The sequence below is a fragment of the Podarcis muralis genome, chromosome 8, assembly GCF_964188315.1.
Source record: "Podarcis muralis chromosome 8, rPodMur119.hap1.1, whole genome shotgun sequence".
Classification (NCBI taxonomy): Eukaryota; Metazoa; Chordata; class Lepidosauria; order Squamata; family Lacertidae; genus Podarcis; species Podarcis muralis.
In genome coordinates, this window is record NC_135662.1 from 34,341,336 (window position 1) to 34,356,554 (window position 15,219).

General features: G+C 40.7%; 1 protein-coding gene across 18 annotated transcripts in view; it reads right to left on the minus strand.

The window, feature by feature from the left end:
- CSPP1 (centrosome and spindle pole associated protein 1) overlaps nt 1–15,219 on the minus strand; it is a 75,655-nt gene that overhangs the window by 12,076 nt on the left and 48,360 nt on the right. For 17 of the 18 annotated variants that reach the window (XR_003707575.2, XM_028736774.2, XM_028736770.2 and 14 more), the window contains 12 exons: nt 13,833–13,957; nt 13,384–13,465; nt 12,294–12,414; nt 12,025–12,172; nt 10,949–11,101; nt 8,897–9,009; nt 7,472–7,621; nt 6,736–6,864; nt 3,638–3,742; nt 2,483–2,543; nt 2,239–2,362; nt 1,120–1,265 (listed from right to left, as the gene is read on the minus strand). Coding sequence is in view for 17 of the 18 variants with exons in the window: in XM_028736774.2 (XP_028592607.2) it covers nt 1,120–1,265; nt 2,239–2,362; nt 2,483–2,543; nt 3,638–3,742; nt 6,736–6,864; nt 7,472–7,621; nt 8,897–9,009; nt 10,949–11,101; nt 12,025–12,172; nt 12,294–12,414; nt 13,384–13,465; nt 13,833–13,957 (1,457 nt within the window). In the remaining variant the exon portion in view is untranslated. The remainder of the gene's footprint in view (nt 1–1,119; nt 1,266–2,238; nt 2,363–2,482; nt 2,544–3,637; nt 3,743–6,735; nt 6,865–7,471; nt 7,622–8,896; nt 9,010–10,948; nt 11,102–12,024; nt 12,173–12,293; nt 12,415–13,383; nt 13,466–13,832; nt 13,958–15,219) is intronic. The other variant, XM_028736776.2, reaches the window with a different exon arrangement.

Sequence of the window (15,219 nt, forward strand, 5' to 3'; positions counted from 1 at the left end):
AGGATTGGTCTCCACTGAGTGGACTTGCCCAGAGCCAGGCAAAGTGGATGGTCTGTTTGTGCCATCGCAGTATGTTCCCCACCCCCTTCTAGCAATGACAGAGAGTAGTGGGTGGAAGAGCTCAATGCTGGAACCTATTTAAGAATACAGCAGGGTGAGGAATGGGGGGAGGTTTTGGTGACAGCAATCCTTTTTTGCAGGATTCTTACGTATTGAATTGCTATTCTTTAAGGCTTGCCACTGATAGCCACGGCACAGCAAACTGGCAAAGAGAAGTCCAGCAGATCAGGAAAGGCAAACAGCGGGGGGGGGGGATTTTTTGGGAGAGAAAAACTAAGTGATCCCAAAAGAATGAACCAAGGCGGCTGAGGAGGAGGATAGAAACAAAACAGTTCACCAGAGCTCAGAGGAGAGGAAGAGGACATCTGCTTTGGAGTTAAATTGAAGTTAGAGTCAGAGGAGAAAGAGAATAACCAAATCTTCCAAATACTACCCTTTAAGTGAATGTTTCCCACACCAATCTGAGAATGACATTTATAAGTCTCATGATATCCTTTCTCATAAAATATTATCAAACATATATAAAAATAGTGATCAGAACATGCTCTAGTTTCTTTGAAATGATGAGAAACTGTTTTCTTATTTAACCTGGAAAAAGAGAGCTATGGATAATACACACACGGTCCTTTCTACACAATGATTATTTGTGGGAGAGGATTTGCATACACTGATTGTGGTTTTGGTTTTTTTGCTGTCTGTTAGGTAAGGCTAAATCATAATTCAACATGTTCTTAAAAGATATTCAAATACTGGACGTATTCTGGCTGAACTCATGATTTAGATGTACACAGAACGAGCAAAGGTCTAATTGCTTGAGCATGCTCAGTGGGCATGGAATATTGACTGACAGTTGGTGGGAGGGGTGTGGAATGGGGCAGGAAACCAAGGGAAGAGGAATAGTATCCTTGAAGAGTGCTGTGATTAGCTAGAATCCTGAACAGAAAATTTGTTGCAGGTCCCACATGTGTGCCACAAGCAAATTAAGCAGTTTCCTGTCATTAGAATCCATCCCTTTAAAACTGAGGAAGTGTCCCGTCGTAAGAAAGACAACAGGCTAACCTTTGTATTTAAGTTCATTAAACTCCCGGATATTCTGCACGTTGATAGGATCAGCGACATCTTTAGATGACGGTCGTCTGACTGGAGCTTGCATACGAAGCCTAGCCATCTCAAATACATCCATGTTATATTTATCTTTCCTCCTGCTAAAAATAACCAAAACCATGCTTAGAAAACTAACCTCAGAACGATGTAGGTTCATTTATAAACAAAATGGAAATAAAAATTAGAGAATTGTTGAGACGTCTGATTCAGACTGGAGTTTAGAAGCCAACCAAGAAAGAAATGCAGAAGCCCAGTTGTGTAAGCAAACTAGTTACAGAGTCAGATAAAACCACAGGGCAGGGACAGGCAACGTGATCTATAGTAGTACTTTGGACAGAGACAGTTTGCCTGTAAAGTTTCAGCCCATTATGCCAAAAGTATGCTAAATGCGTAACTAAGCTGGGCCAAACAACCAACAAAAACTTTTATGACCCAACACTTACTAAATGCTACATCACAGTCCTAACATTTGCTTAACTTCATATTCCTTAGAGGACCCACAAACCTTTCTGGATACAATAGGTGAAGAAAGGAACTCAGAATAAACCATGTGCCAAAGGGCCATTAACTAAGGACGACTAGAGTCACGAGTAGCTTTAATGTGAGAACAAAGTCCTCAGTTTTAGGCTCTCTTGTGCCTTATCAACAGATTTGTGGATCTAAGACCTGATGCAAGGAAAATTCATTGCAATGAAGCATTGGCACTGTGGCTTTAGTGTGGATGAGAAAGTCTTATGAGTCCATCCCAGAGCCCACTGCTTCTAACATGAGCTCCATCCTAACTCTTGCACCAGGAAAGAGGCTATAGGGAGACTCCACTAATGGATTATTCTGCAGTTTTCTCTTTGCACTTCAACAGCTGCAGAAGGTGCCAGGATCAGACCACCTGGGTATAACTTACAGAGGTGTGTAAAGCAACAAAGGTCAGCACAGCCAAAGCCCCTTGTCACTCCTTCCACTGGCAATTTTTAATTCCGGGGGAGCATCTTTAATATTTGCTCAATTATGTATTACCTGCCCAAGAGAAATTGCACACTTTACCAAATGCCAAACTATAGCCTGAAAAACACTCACCCTTTCGCTGGCATGTCATCGTCATCACTGTGGACTTTCAACAACTCTTCCTGGAGTCGCCGCTCCTCACTGCGAAGCTGCTTCCTCATCTCTGACAGCTCACTTATTACATTCTTCTTTTCTTCTGTAATTCAGTATAGTAACAAAACAAAAATGATACAGAATACCCAAGGAAGCATTTTTCTTGGCCAAAAATCACAGCCAAAGAAGTGACGTATTCATTCATGGCATACAGATTTCTTACCATAGGCACGTAGCTGGTTTCTTCTAGCTGGAACTGGAGGAGATGGGACTCTGGGAACATCCTAGTAAAACATTAACATATAAATTGTACTAAAAATGACTGCATCAATAAAATGAAAACAGTAACTTCGTATGGCTCATTTTCATTCAGTCTAAGAAACAAACATTCACAAGCTCAAGGAAGAGGTTCGGTTTTCTCATAACAGACATTGACATACCACATGGCAAACTGCTTTTGAGAACAAGAGGAGTTTCAAAAACAGTCTCTGTGCACCATGAGCACCTAGGTGTGATGCAGGAGAGCAGTGACTGAATATGGAAAAAGCATTATGGGTTAAGCAAGGCTGCAACTTTTTTTTGGTTACAGTGCATATCTGGGGCTGGTATGGCACAGGGCATGGATCTATTTACCAGGCACCCCTCCATCTACTGGCCAATTTATCACCTAGTCTATTTGCTGGAGGCCAAGTTCTCAAGGCCAACCACACCGTGCTCTGCTCCTGTGGGTATGAGAAAACTGGCCCCAGCTGCCCAAAGCTGGAAGTGCCCCTACCCCCTTATGGGAGTCCCATGTAAGCTATGTATCCTGCCCAATGCCTTCCCTCACAAAAGGCAAAAACCTTGCAGGGGTAGGCTAGTTATAACTATGAACAACATTTCTCTCCAGCCCTGTCAACCAGGGGCCAAGAAATGTCCAGAGAAAGAGAACATACACCAAGAGAGGGAGGGAGGGTGGGGAAGATGGCAATGGCTGGAGATGCAGCCTGGGCTCTTATTTGTAGCTCAGGCAACAGATCAAGGGGGGAAAGTCTTCCCTCCAGGTTGCACCCTGAGTCCCGCCCCCAGGAACCAATGCAGAGCCCCTATTGGCTTCTTGGAATGGGTCCTGCCCAGGCCACGGTGCAGCCACATCAACCAACTGCATCTTTTCCCTGGCCTCTTGCACCCAAAGCAGCCCCGGTAGCTGGGGAGAAGACTATTCAATGAGAAAGGAAAGCACAAAATGACAAACTTATCAGAAGGTTGCCAAGATATTAGATGTCAACTGATAATGGTGGTATTTTTCCTCCATCAAAACATCCCCTGGGGTTTAAGACATGATGCAAAGTGCCAGAAATACATTCACGGATTATAGTTGAATAAAAGGCAAACATACATGTGTATAATAAGACATACGGCTCTCCACTAAAAGAGCCCTTTCTTCTTTTACGACAGCTTTGTTCTGAGGAGATGGAATGAGAGGAGACGGTTGTCTAGAAATCTGAAAAAAATGGAGAGGGGTGAGAAGATTAAAATTTCCTGCTTAAACAGCAACTCGAAAGTATTTATACACCAAAGAAAGCCTTTCATCTGACATAATAAGCTTTGTCAGAATCTATTTCCAAAAGCAAAGCCCACTTGGCTAATCTTTTAGGAATCTATGGCTACAAAGAGAGGGGTACTGGGAAATTAAAGAACGAAATGCACAGGAAATGCAGGGAAAAGCAAGCTTGCCCATTTACCCTAAAATCAGATAGATAGATAGATAGATAGATAGATAGATAGATAGATAGATAGATAGATAGATGATAGATAAAGTTAAAAGTCATTTGTTAAATGTATACTCCAATGTTTAAATTCTCTGTTGCTGCTAACGATAAGGACTCTAACTTCAGTTGATTAGGAACCTCAATTGACTCAGCTGCACAGATATTTTTGGGAAGGTTTATGAACATTCCAACTACGCAGAAGTTTTTTTTATTAATATTGAATACACAAAGTCTATGGGATATGTAGAGTGATGCACCATTGGAGGAAAGAGGTTCAGCAAAGAAGTAGTCAGCATAATCAAAGAGCTTGTCCCCTGTTGGACCATGTTTAAATCTTACAGTGTGGGTGGGGGGCGACTGCGAGGAAGAGAAAGGAAATCGGATACTGACGGTATTGCAAAAGATATACACAGGTTTTTCTCTGCACATGTAATATCTGCTTAGCATATATAGATTTATCTTATCTTTCTCTTTATAGGATGAAGCTATTTCACATTATAAATACAGGCCCTTTTAGAGTTCAGTTTTGTACCCTTGGAAGAAAAGGGGTCATAATTGCTATGCCCACTGCACCTTCCATATGTTGGTCAGAGCATATCCAGGTCCTCACATGTAAACTCCAACCATGCAGTCTGTAAACCCCATCTTTCTATTGTACTGAACACAGAGGACTCTAAGCATGTCATGTGTTCTGACCAGGGGCAGGTCCTACACATCCAGTCCCATCCATTCCCATGCAAAACTAACTGAATGCTTGTACAATATTTCTGAATGTTACCATTAAAGAGCTAATCTGAAAAGCTGAAATTCAGCAAATTAAAATATTAATCTTGATATGATATATCTTGGATAAAAATAATCTAGGTTATGACAGCCTAGAAATTTACCTCATTAAGCTTGGTGTGGATTAGATGGAAGGAGCTGGTGAAATGAAATTAAGGACTCCTTAACTGTCATTTAGGGACGCGGGTGGCGCTGTGGGTAAAAGCCTCAGCGCCTAGGGCTTGCTGATCGAAAGGTCGGCGGTTCGAATCCCCGCGGCGGAGTGCGCTCCCGTTGTTTGGTCCCAGCGCCTGCCAACCTAGCAGTTCGAAAGCACCTTCGGGTGCAAGTAGATAAATAGGGACCGCTTACTAGCGGGAAGGTAAACGGCGTTTCCGTGTGCGGCTCTGGCTTGCCAGAGCAGTGATGTCACGCTGGCCACATGACCCGGAAGTGTCTCCGGACAGCGCTGGCCCCCGGCCTCTTGAGTGAGATGGGCGCACAACCCTAGAGTCTGTCAAGACTGGCCCGTACGGGCAGGGGTACCTTTACCTTTACCTTTAACTGTCATTTTAAGAAACAGGCCTAGCCAGATATGGATGCTCAATACCTTAGTCAGCTGGACTGTAGAACCCTCTGGGAAAGCTATGTCTGTTGAGGGTGCTCATGACCCTACCCGCCCCTACTCCTCACAGTTCCACCACCAAATAACAGAAGCATTAGAAGAACTCAAAGTTCAAATTGTTGCTTTGAACTCATGAGCCTTTGGTGTCTAATTCTTTTGAATTCAAGCTATAAAAGGAGTATACTTCATTATATACATATGGAATATTTATGGTTCTTTCAACTGTTTTCAAAATTCGTGAAAATTTTAAAAGATAAAATGCTAGTAATATGAAAGAAGAGGTTCTCTGCATAAATGAAAATACTGTAACCATGGTAGTTGAGGAGATGCCTCAATACAACACAAAACAAACAGTAATGGGTATCAATCATCAATGTACAGTCATAGCATGTGGAAGGCAGAAAATAGCAGTTGATGTTCAAGTTAATAACCAAACTAAAAAGATGTAGGACTTACATGAAGACTAGGTTTCTCCAAGTGTGAGTTGATAAAGGGGGAAATTATAAACCAATCAGTATCAAAATATATTTTCATCCCCACCATCCTATGTCGCTACGTAAGTTTATCAGTCAAAGCCAAGTACCATGCCCTGTCATGCTACTTGTGGATAATATATACAAAAAAAGTATCAGGTGTTATAACGATTGTAATACAACAATACCAAACCAGCTTGCAAATATAAAGGACAATTTTACTTAGTTCAGCAAATTAAAGTGCAACGTGCATATCAAAGCCTGGAGATGCTTCTAGACATATAGTCAACTAGTGGCACAACTCTGCCAATAATGTATATAGTAATAGTGTCATAGCACAGTTGAAACAAGCAAATTGTTCTACAGTTAGTTATCTACTGGAAGCGAAAAGTCCTGTAAGTGGGAATGGTTGCAAGAAAGGCTTCTTCACATGACCATATGTAGAGGCAGGGGTCATATGCAAATAGTAGTCGCAGACGAGTACCTCCTCACTGTCCCACAGCAAAAGTAGTACAATAGATCAGAAGACCTGTACTCTGGATGTTAAGCTGTGCCTGTGATGATCTTATATTCTTGGTGTGTCGTGTTGAGTGTATAGTATTATGGACTGATTAAGCTGTTGTGATTCCCCAACTAGGAGGCACTTTTGCTCATACAGAAGTTCACTCTTCCTCTCCCCCTCAGTCTACAGCTCCTCCACCCCTCAGAAAGCCATTCTGGAGGTTCCACACACACACACCTAGAACCCATTTTTATGAGAACTGTAGACCTGGGGAAGGAGGAGAAAAAAATTACCCTCCTCAAATCTAAGCCAACAAGGAAAGAATTTATGAAATATGATGACCTTTTCTTCTCCAACCATTACCTGTCTTTCATTTTCACTATTCTGCTGGAGCTGTTTATCCAGCCTTTCTTCCTCTTCCGCCCTTTTTCTCTCTCCCTCTTTTCTTCTTTCTTCAGCTAATCGATACAGTTCTTCATTTTTTAATCTTTGCTACGAAGATAAAAAAAAAAAGTGAAGTTGCAAAAAGCAAAACAAAAACAAAAAAACAACCCCCAGTATGTTTAGCAAACTTTGACTGCAATTTGAAAAATACAGACACTATAAAGTTATTTTTCACTTAAAAATCAGGAGCAATCACATGACTGCACAGGAGGTGCATCTGCAAAAGTTGCCCTAACACTGCAGTGAATGTACAGGTGGTGTACACAGACAGAGAACATGCACAATTAAAAAGAGCCTAACACTCAGAATGTCCTTCTTAGAAATGTGCCCCACTGAAATCAGCAAGTCTTGCTTTTATCCCTTTGTGGGATAGAAGTGTAATTTGTGGGGTGAATAATAGTGAACAAATAAACATAATCCTCTCAGTCACTAATTAACTAGTAAGTCCTGAAGAAAGAAGTGAGTATCTGGTGTACAATGAAGGACGATTACTTTCAGCAATTCCCTTCTTGACATCTTTTAGTATTGTGATTATTACACTGAGTCTCTCTTTTTTTTTTTTATGAGATTTCACAAGAATTTACTCAATCCCAGGGGCACCTGATTCTCTTTAAGGGAGGAAACCTATCACATCTATAGAAGTCAGATACCACACCTCTTCTTCTCTCCTTCGTTTCCTCTCTATTTCCTCGTCATATTCTCTCTGTATTTTAGCCCTCTGCTCAGCTAGCCTTTTTTCTTCCCTTTCTTCTTCAAGTCTTCGTTTTTCACGCTCGTCCTCTTCTCGTTTTCTTTTCTCCTCAATCTATGAAGGAAAAGACCAAATATTTATCGGCCAGAAAGAGCAGCTAAGAATATTCAAGCCTTTACAGAGATTATAAAATCTATTTTAAGATCTGCATCATGGCTGTAAGTGGAAGTCTACCCATCTCTACCCTCGCACAGATAAAGGAAAGTCTTCCATCCATTACAATATTTTGCTTTGAGTCTTATTTAATAACCAGAGATTACCTTGATACCATCTACCAGACAGACCTCCCCCTTTCTATACAGGCTGCCAACCCCACCTTCTCAAGCCACAGGGAGCCCCAGCTGAAAAAGTGTCTTGGCCCCAGTCGACAAAGCATCAAGGCAAGTTAAGAAGACATGCAAGGAGAGGGAAAGTAACATCCACTTATTTAAAACTAATCTGACTAATAAGGGCACAGTAAGATGACTATGTGGTAGGAGCCAAATCCTGTAAGAACTTAAATTCTAGGGGTAGGAAGTCTGTAGAAACCTGGTGTTCAGCACTATCCTAGAAGAGAAGCTTGAGGGGACATAGTAAACTAGACTAAAATTTCTAGTTTTGGAGAGGGGATAAAAAGGAAATTTCACTATACACACACACACACACACACACAAACACACACACACAGTTCCACACAACACAGATCTAGCTAGTTAGAGTCAGCTTAGTTTTAAAAGGTTTAGGCTTAGCCTTCTGTAAAAACATCCACTCCAAGCTGTTTTCCTTGGTTATAAAGGTTAGACTGTTCTAGTGAAAAAAAGACTCAGTTGAGTCTTGTTTTGCTTATGTTGCTTCCTACTGCAACACTAAATTTTGCAGTATGAAGTTCTCCCATGCAAGGTTCCTGCCAGCCAAGCCCTTTTCTATGTTATTCCGTTTCCACACATACCAGGGGCAAGAGGACTTCCTCTCTACCCCTCTTGGCATTCAGTTTGACGGGCACAAAGCATGCTCATGCTCAGCCCCTGCTCCACTCCTGCCTCCACACTCAAATTTCCTTCTAAAAATTGGGTTTGTTTTGCAGATTTGGGGTTTTCCCCAAGCCTGACAATACTGGCTTTGTATGTGCAAATGATGATCGTTTAGCTATATAAAAGAATCAGCACTTGGATAATGGATTCATTATAAACATACAGAATACTATATGAATGAATATATATATATATATATATATAGCCATGGGCAGCACTGCTTTTCAAAATCTTTAAAATTTATTTTCATTAATACAGGTTTGCTAAATTAGAAAAATATTTTATTTCACTTAATATTGATATTGATATACACACTCACCTGGAAACGAAGAAAGTTCTTGTACGATTCTTGCCGCCTAAGCTGCTCTGGTGTTGGTGTTTCACCAAAAATGTTACCACGAGCAAATGGGGATGTTTGTGTATATGTGAAACCTATTTTTAAAAAAGAAATAGTTTGCATTGTTAAACCTGTTATCTCGCAGAAGATTTCAAACTTGTGTTTGATATCTTGCTTTAAAGAATACTATAACGCTGGCGACATTAACCCAATGAAACCTGCCTTCGCAACATGTGAAACTCCCAACAAAACCAGTCAGCAAGTGCTGTAGCGTGAGAACAGCAAAACCTAAAACACCTGAATTATCTGAGCTTAAAAATGAAAGAAAAAGGAAACAGCATCTGGTCCACCGGGAGCAAATTAAAATCATGTACAGTGGTACCTCTGGTTACGAACTTGATTCGTTCTGGAGGTCCATTCTTCATGCGAAACTGTTCTAAACCTGAGGTGCGCTTTCTCTAATGGGGCCTCCCGCTGCACGCTTGCCTCTGGTGCGCGATTTCCATTCTTATCATGGGGCAAAGTTTGCAACCCAGAGCAACTACTTCCGGATTAGTGGAGTTTGTAACCTGAAGCATTTGTAACCTGAGGTACCACTGTACAGCAGTTTCCAGATCCTTGAAAGAAACTCTTTCCCCTATTCTTCTTGCCTATGCATGTGGACACGCAGGCTGTGGAACAGGCCACTGGGGAAAAGGGAGGTCAATGAATACTTAAAGCACTCTCTGTCAAAGCATAAATGACTTGCACCAGGCTATGTGCATGAAGCAAAGGGCATGGGGACATGTGACATATGTGCAGATCTTCCATTCCCCTTCTGAGCCTTCTGCTTAGTCTGTGCACATATCTCTGTACAGGTGTGGGCAATGAGATGGCAGAAACTGGCTCCTTTGAGCTTGTGGGAAATCTCTGAATTTGTGCACTATGTCCATGGTGTTTTAAGCTATAAAAAAGGTTTGCCTTATATTTCAGTTTAAAAAATAACTATTTGCATGGGGAAATTGCATCTGATAACCCCACATGCAAGAGTAATCTCAGTATTTGATTTCTGAATTCCCCCTTAATTCTACTTTAAAAATACATTTGTAAACTTAGAAAGTAATTCTATTACAAAACTGAAAATCCTGGCATCTGCCTCCAAGCGCTTCCATGTGGTTGACGAAACAAGAAAATATAATAATTAGGCTGTGGGTTAGGTTTCTTCTCTCTAACCCAAAAAATGCATTTAAACATACTATATACCTTGCCATGTTCCATGCTTGTGAACACTGATGTATAATCCCATGTTTTAAAATAGTTTTCATTGTGATCAACTAGTAAGTAAAAATATAAAATACCCATGGGCGATCAAACTGCATGCATTGCATTGGAGATATCTGCACACCAGACTACTTAGCACTAGTTTTCTGGATCACGGCTACAATGTACCATATATTATGGTTGGGTTGCAGGTACTCAATATATAGGTGGACATAATCAAGCTCTAACTATCTTATTCCCAAATAATATTTTCTTGAGCATTTTTTACCTCTTTAAAAGAGCTCCTTTTTAATGTCACTAACTAAAAACCAAGTCAAGAATGAACCTTTTTTTTTTCCTTTTTTTTGAAGACTGATGCTTCTTTTCTTCCTGGCAGAATATTGGAACTTGAACACTGGTATTCAGACGCAAAAGGAGAAGGAAAGAAGGGGACAACACTAATAGGAAATAATTTACGCATGAGCCAGTGATTATAATGCACACTGAGGAGCTTCCTGTTCTCTTTCTTCATTTGATGGCGGACACCGTGTAAATGCGCAAGGAACCCCTTGGGCATGCACAGAGTGCTTTCACAATGGGGAACAGGAATACAAAAATATTTATCAGTGCAACCATACAAAGAGTTTCTAGTACTGCCAACTAAACCACGTTCAAGAGGATTCAAGGAAACATACAGGATTGTCTTCAGTGGAAAGTACAGCATAGGAAGAATGTACAGTCATTCATCAGGGACACAACACACATTCGCAACTGAAAATATGGTATTATTTAAACCTGCTATTTTATTTGAAGATTCATCTGTATTCTCAAGTCTTGGGGAGGCCAAACTTAGGTCAACAGATACTATAGCCCTTTTATCTTCATATACTCGTGCCTCTGGATTATGATATGCATCTTCATTTTGCTTGTGCATCATATTCAAGTCAGCTGAAGAAAAGGGGGAAACAGCCATGTATAATGTTTTATTCCAATGTGAGGCATGTTTATGACACAGTTCCAAGCCAAGAAATGTTTTTCCAGAGCTACAGTTAAGAGGAAATACAAAGGCCACAATCCAAGATAAGAGCTGCATGTGCTGTGTAGTGTGTGATTTATGTAAAAGCTCACTAAAAATCCAAAACAATCTGTCATGATCCATTTTTTATTATTAATTATTATTATTATACGAAAAAAAAGATGTTAGCACTACATTTAAGCCACAAGTGGGAAGTCTCAGTACTCTAATGTATTGATGCATTGAGGTTTTCTGCCGTTTGTCTAACAGAGTTGTCTCCAGATTTATCATCTCTTCACTTGCAAATTATTTATGCTACAGCTGGCAAATATCAACTACCATTCTGATTAAAATGTATTTAATGAAAACAATAAAAATTCCAAACTACTAGCAGGAGAGCCACAGTATTTTAAAGAAGATTTAAAAAATCTAGCCATAATTAGATGTTTGTCCTTTATCAACATAAAACAAGAAGCAGACTCAATTATGAGACTGGTAAACATGTTTAAGAATGACTCTAAAAAGCTTTGTGTGGGAGGAAGACTCTGTACTCATAAGCCTGTCTTCAGTGTATTACAGTATTTTCTCCTCCATTATACGTCTTCCTTTTATTCCAAACGCCACCTCTTGCTACATTTTGCCAAAAATATCATCCTTGTCAGTGCAGCTCCCACTAAAAGAAGCAAAACTACTGTTTGACTGTCTAAATAAACAGAGCTGATTTCTTCCATGCTGTAAATTCGCTGTAGTACATCCATTTTACTCTCCTGCCAAGTGTCATTTGTTTCTCAGCAAATATAAATATAGACATAAAGATAGATAAAGTAAGAAGAAAATCCCCTGATTTCAAACATACTTATGAGGTTTCCTTTTTTATCTCTGAGAGGAGCACCACCACCTCCTTTGCCCCAAGGATTGTACGTTCTCATTTCAGCTTCTAATTTGGCCTCATACCGTTCCTTTTCTTCCTTCTCTTGCCTGCGACGTTCTTCTCTTTCCCTTATCTGCAAAAAAGTATCAGCATTTGGCATTACATGTCTCATTAATACGATAAAAATTAATACTGAATTCAATGTAAGTCTAAGCACTTACAAACAAATTTCCAAACAAATTTAAGCTTCTCACCTGTTGTTGTAATTCTTGCTGATAAGCTAAAGTAGCCTCTTTTGAGGTCTTTGGTTTTTCTTCGGGAAACATACCCAGACCTTTTGGCCTGTCATTTGCAATTCTTGCTCCAATTTTACTTCTGCATGCAAAAGAGTAAAAACGCAATGTGTTTTTAAAGAAAACCTAAGCGTGTTACTAATTGAAATCTGTCTTTCTCAGGTGATACTTTATTAGTTTTCACTACACTGTTGATTTATTATCTAAAAAGCGGTTTCAGTTTTGCAGTTACATTCAGAAAGCTGGCAAATTTTCCACAATTCCATTTCAAAATCAAATAGCAAAACAGGTAAGAGGAGCAACTCCAGAATAGGCCCTACAAAATATCTTCCAAGACAATAACGCACATTAACATGGCAAAGAACTTATAAGCCACTTACTCTCAGGAGCTAGCAGTGCCTCTAACCAGACACTGGAGGGGCCTATCGGGAGTGTCCAGGGACAACTAGTATCAAACTTTATGGGAAACCGCCCTATTAAAAAAACTAACCAGCAAACTGAAACTATCATGGGGTCAAACCAAAGAGAATGCTTGTACCCTTGTTCCCCGCCCCCCTTATCGCATATACAAGCCAAGAAGACAATGACCGATCTTTCCTGACAACATAAAAATCAATATGGCTAACAACACCCACGTCCCACAAACAAAACACACTGCTACCAATCAACTGCCACCAACCCTACCTTGGGCCCTTTGACCTCTTGCTCTGCCAACAAAAATAAGACACCTATTCCAAGTGACACTGACAAAAAAGCTCCACTCATATATGTAAAAATGAAAGTTTAATGTCTCCTTCACCTTCCCCCTCTCCTAAATGTCTCTTTCTCTACTTTCTTCCCTTCTCCCCCCTCAACCCCACATTGTCTACAACAAAAAATGTCTCAAACTGATTTTACTTGATTTGTATGAAGGATGCTACAATTTAAAAACAGAGATACTGAATGTACTTTTGTTACTTATGGAAAATCTTTCAATAAAAACATCTTTTTTAAAACTCACATTCCGAAATAAAGAGCCAAACAATGCTAAACTAATCTTATCGATACTTACGCAGTCATAGGAGGAGGTCTGTGAACAGTATCTACAGGTGGAGGTGCAGAAGAAGGCTGCATCCCTGTTACACCTGGCCCATCTAAAACAATCAAGACACCAAAACTTAAATCTAGTGTTTTACAGTCTGGACAGTTATTTTATTATGCTGTTTTATTATCTGAAGAATATAAAATGCTGGCATGTCAAGAAACTGTGCCAGCCAGTTATGTAAAGATGCATTTATTTATAGAAATATTTCTATAGAACCAAATCATAAAATATGAAGATAGTGCAAACAGCTAAAACATAAACATGATTATTATTGTTTTAAAAACTGAATTTAATGGATTAATATGACTGGCTATCGTTCTTACTAACAGGAAACTGTGCTGGTGAGTGCCGTCTGAGGCAATAACCTCCAGAGAGTGTATTACTATAGCTCTACACCACTTGGTTAATCAACTTACAGTATGCAAGGCTGGGGTCCAAAGGGTTCCTGGCACCATAGTAGTAGTATGCGTCGTCATATGGAGTTCTGTAGTTATCAATCAGAATTGGTGGTGGAGGTGGAGGAGGCGGTAACGGTGCAATCCTAAATCCAAAGAAAAATGACAGTGTGTTTTAAAGGGGGCTTTTTGAAGCATGCCTCACCACGAGAGAAGAAAAAGTGTGAACAAAAATATCTGGCCATTTTTTCCATGCAGGAATTCTGTCACTTGATCATAGAATCTTAAGTTGGAAGCGTCCCAAGGGGAATGCAGTCCGGCCCCCTGCAATGCAGGAATCAGTTAATGCTTCTCACTGATACTAACATGCCAACTTTGTTCTAATCACTGCCCACTTTTGATGGTTGGTAAAGTGCACTGCTTCAGAATACCTAGGCTTACCACAAGGCAAAACGTTCTTATGTCTCATTTAGGTGCTTCTAGGACGCGGGTGGCGCTGTGGGTTAAACCACAGAGCCTAGGACTTGCCGATCAGAAGGTCGGCAGTTTGAATCCCCGCGGCGGGGTGAGCTCCCGTTGCTCGGTCCCTGTTCCTGCCAAGCTAGCAGTTTGAAAGCACGTCAAAGTGCAAGTAGATAAATAGGTACCGCTCCGGCGGGAAGGTAAACGGTGTTTCCGTGTGCTGCTCTGGTTCGCCAGAAGCGGCTTAGTCATGCTGGCCACATGACCCGGAAGCTGTATGCCGGCTCCCTCGGCCAATAAAGCGAGATGAGCGCCGCTCATTAGGTCCATGACTGGACCTAATGGTCAGGGGTCCCTTTACCTTTAGGACCCAATACCCACCCCACAGTGTCTTTGTATATGATACTTATATAGCGCTATGCATTTATAGCTGTTACACAGTTGTTTTAGAAGATTTAAAATATAGTATCTTTCACTCAGTGCTTCCAGTTGTAGCCAAATATTTAGCTGCTTGAAAAATGACACACACACACACACACACACCCCATAGCATGCCTACTGTGAGCTTCTACCGGATGGTGCCTCTGATAAAAAAACAACCCTCTCTATTCCATGCTTGTGGAATAGTAGTGACATAAAATACAATCGCTTATTTTAATGCACCTTTTGCTCTTTTCAGAAACCTGATGCTTGATTGATCTGATAACTGGGCAGGAGGTGATTTGCATTCCCATCAGAACACTGGGCTGCTGCCCAGCACTTTGTCTACTTAATGTTTTTCCCTTTTTGCAGCTGCCACCAAAATTGATTGGAACTTTGGGGAGGGGGCGAGAGACCACTTGGGGGTGATGCAGATCACGTTCCTGGCTTGAGGGTTAGCCACCTTTGCCACAGACTTAGATACCTCACATGTACCCAAACATCAGACTATGGCAAAGAAAACACT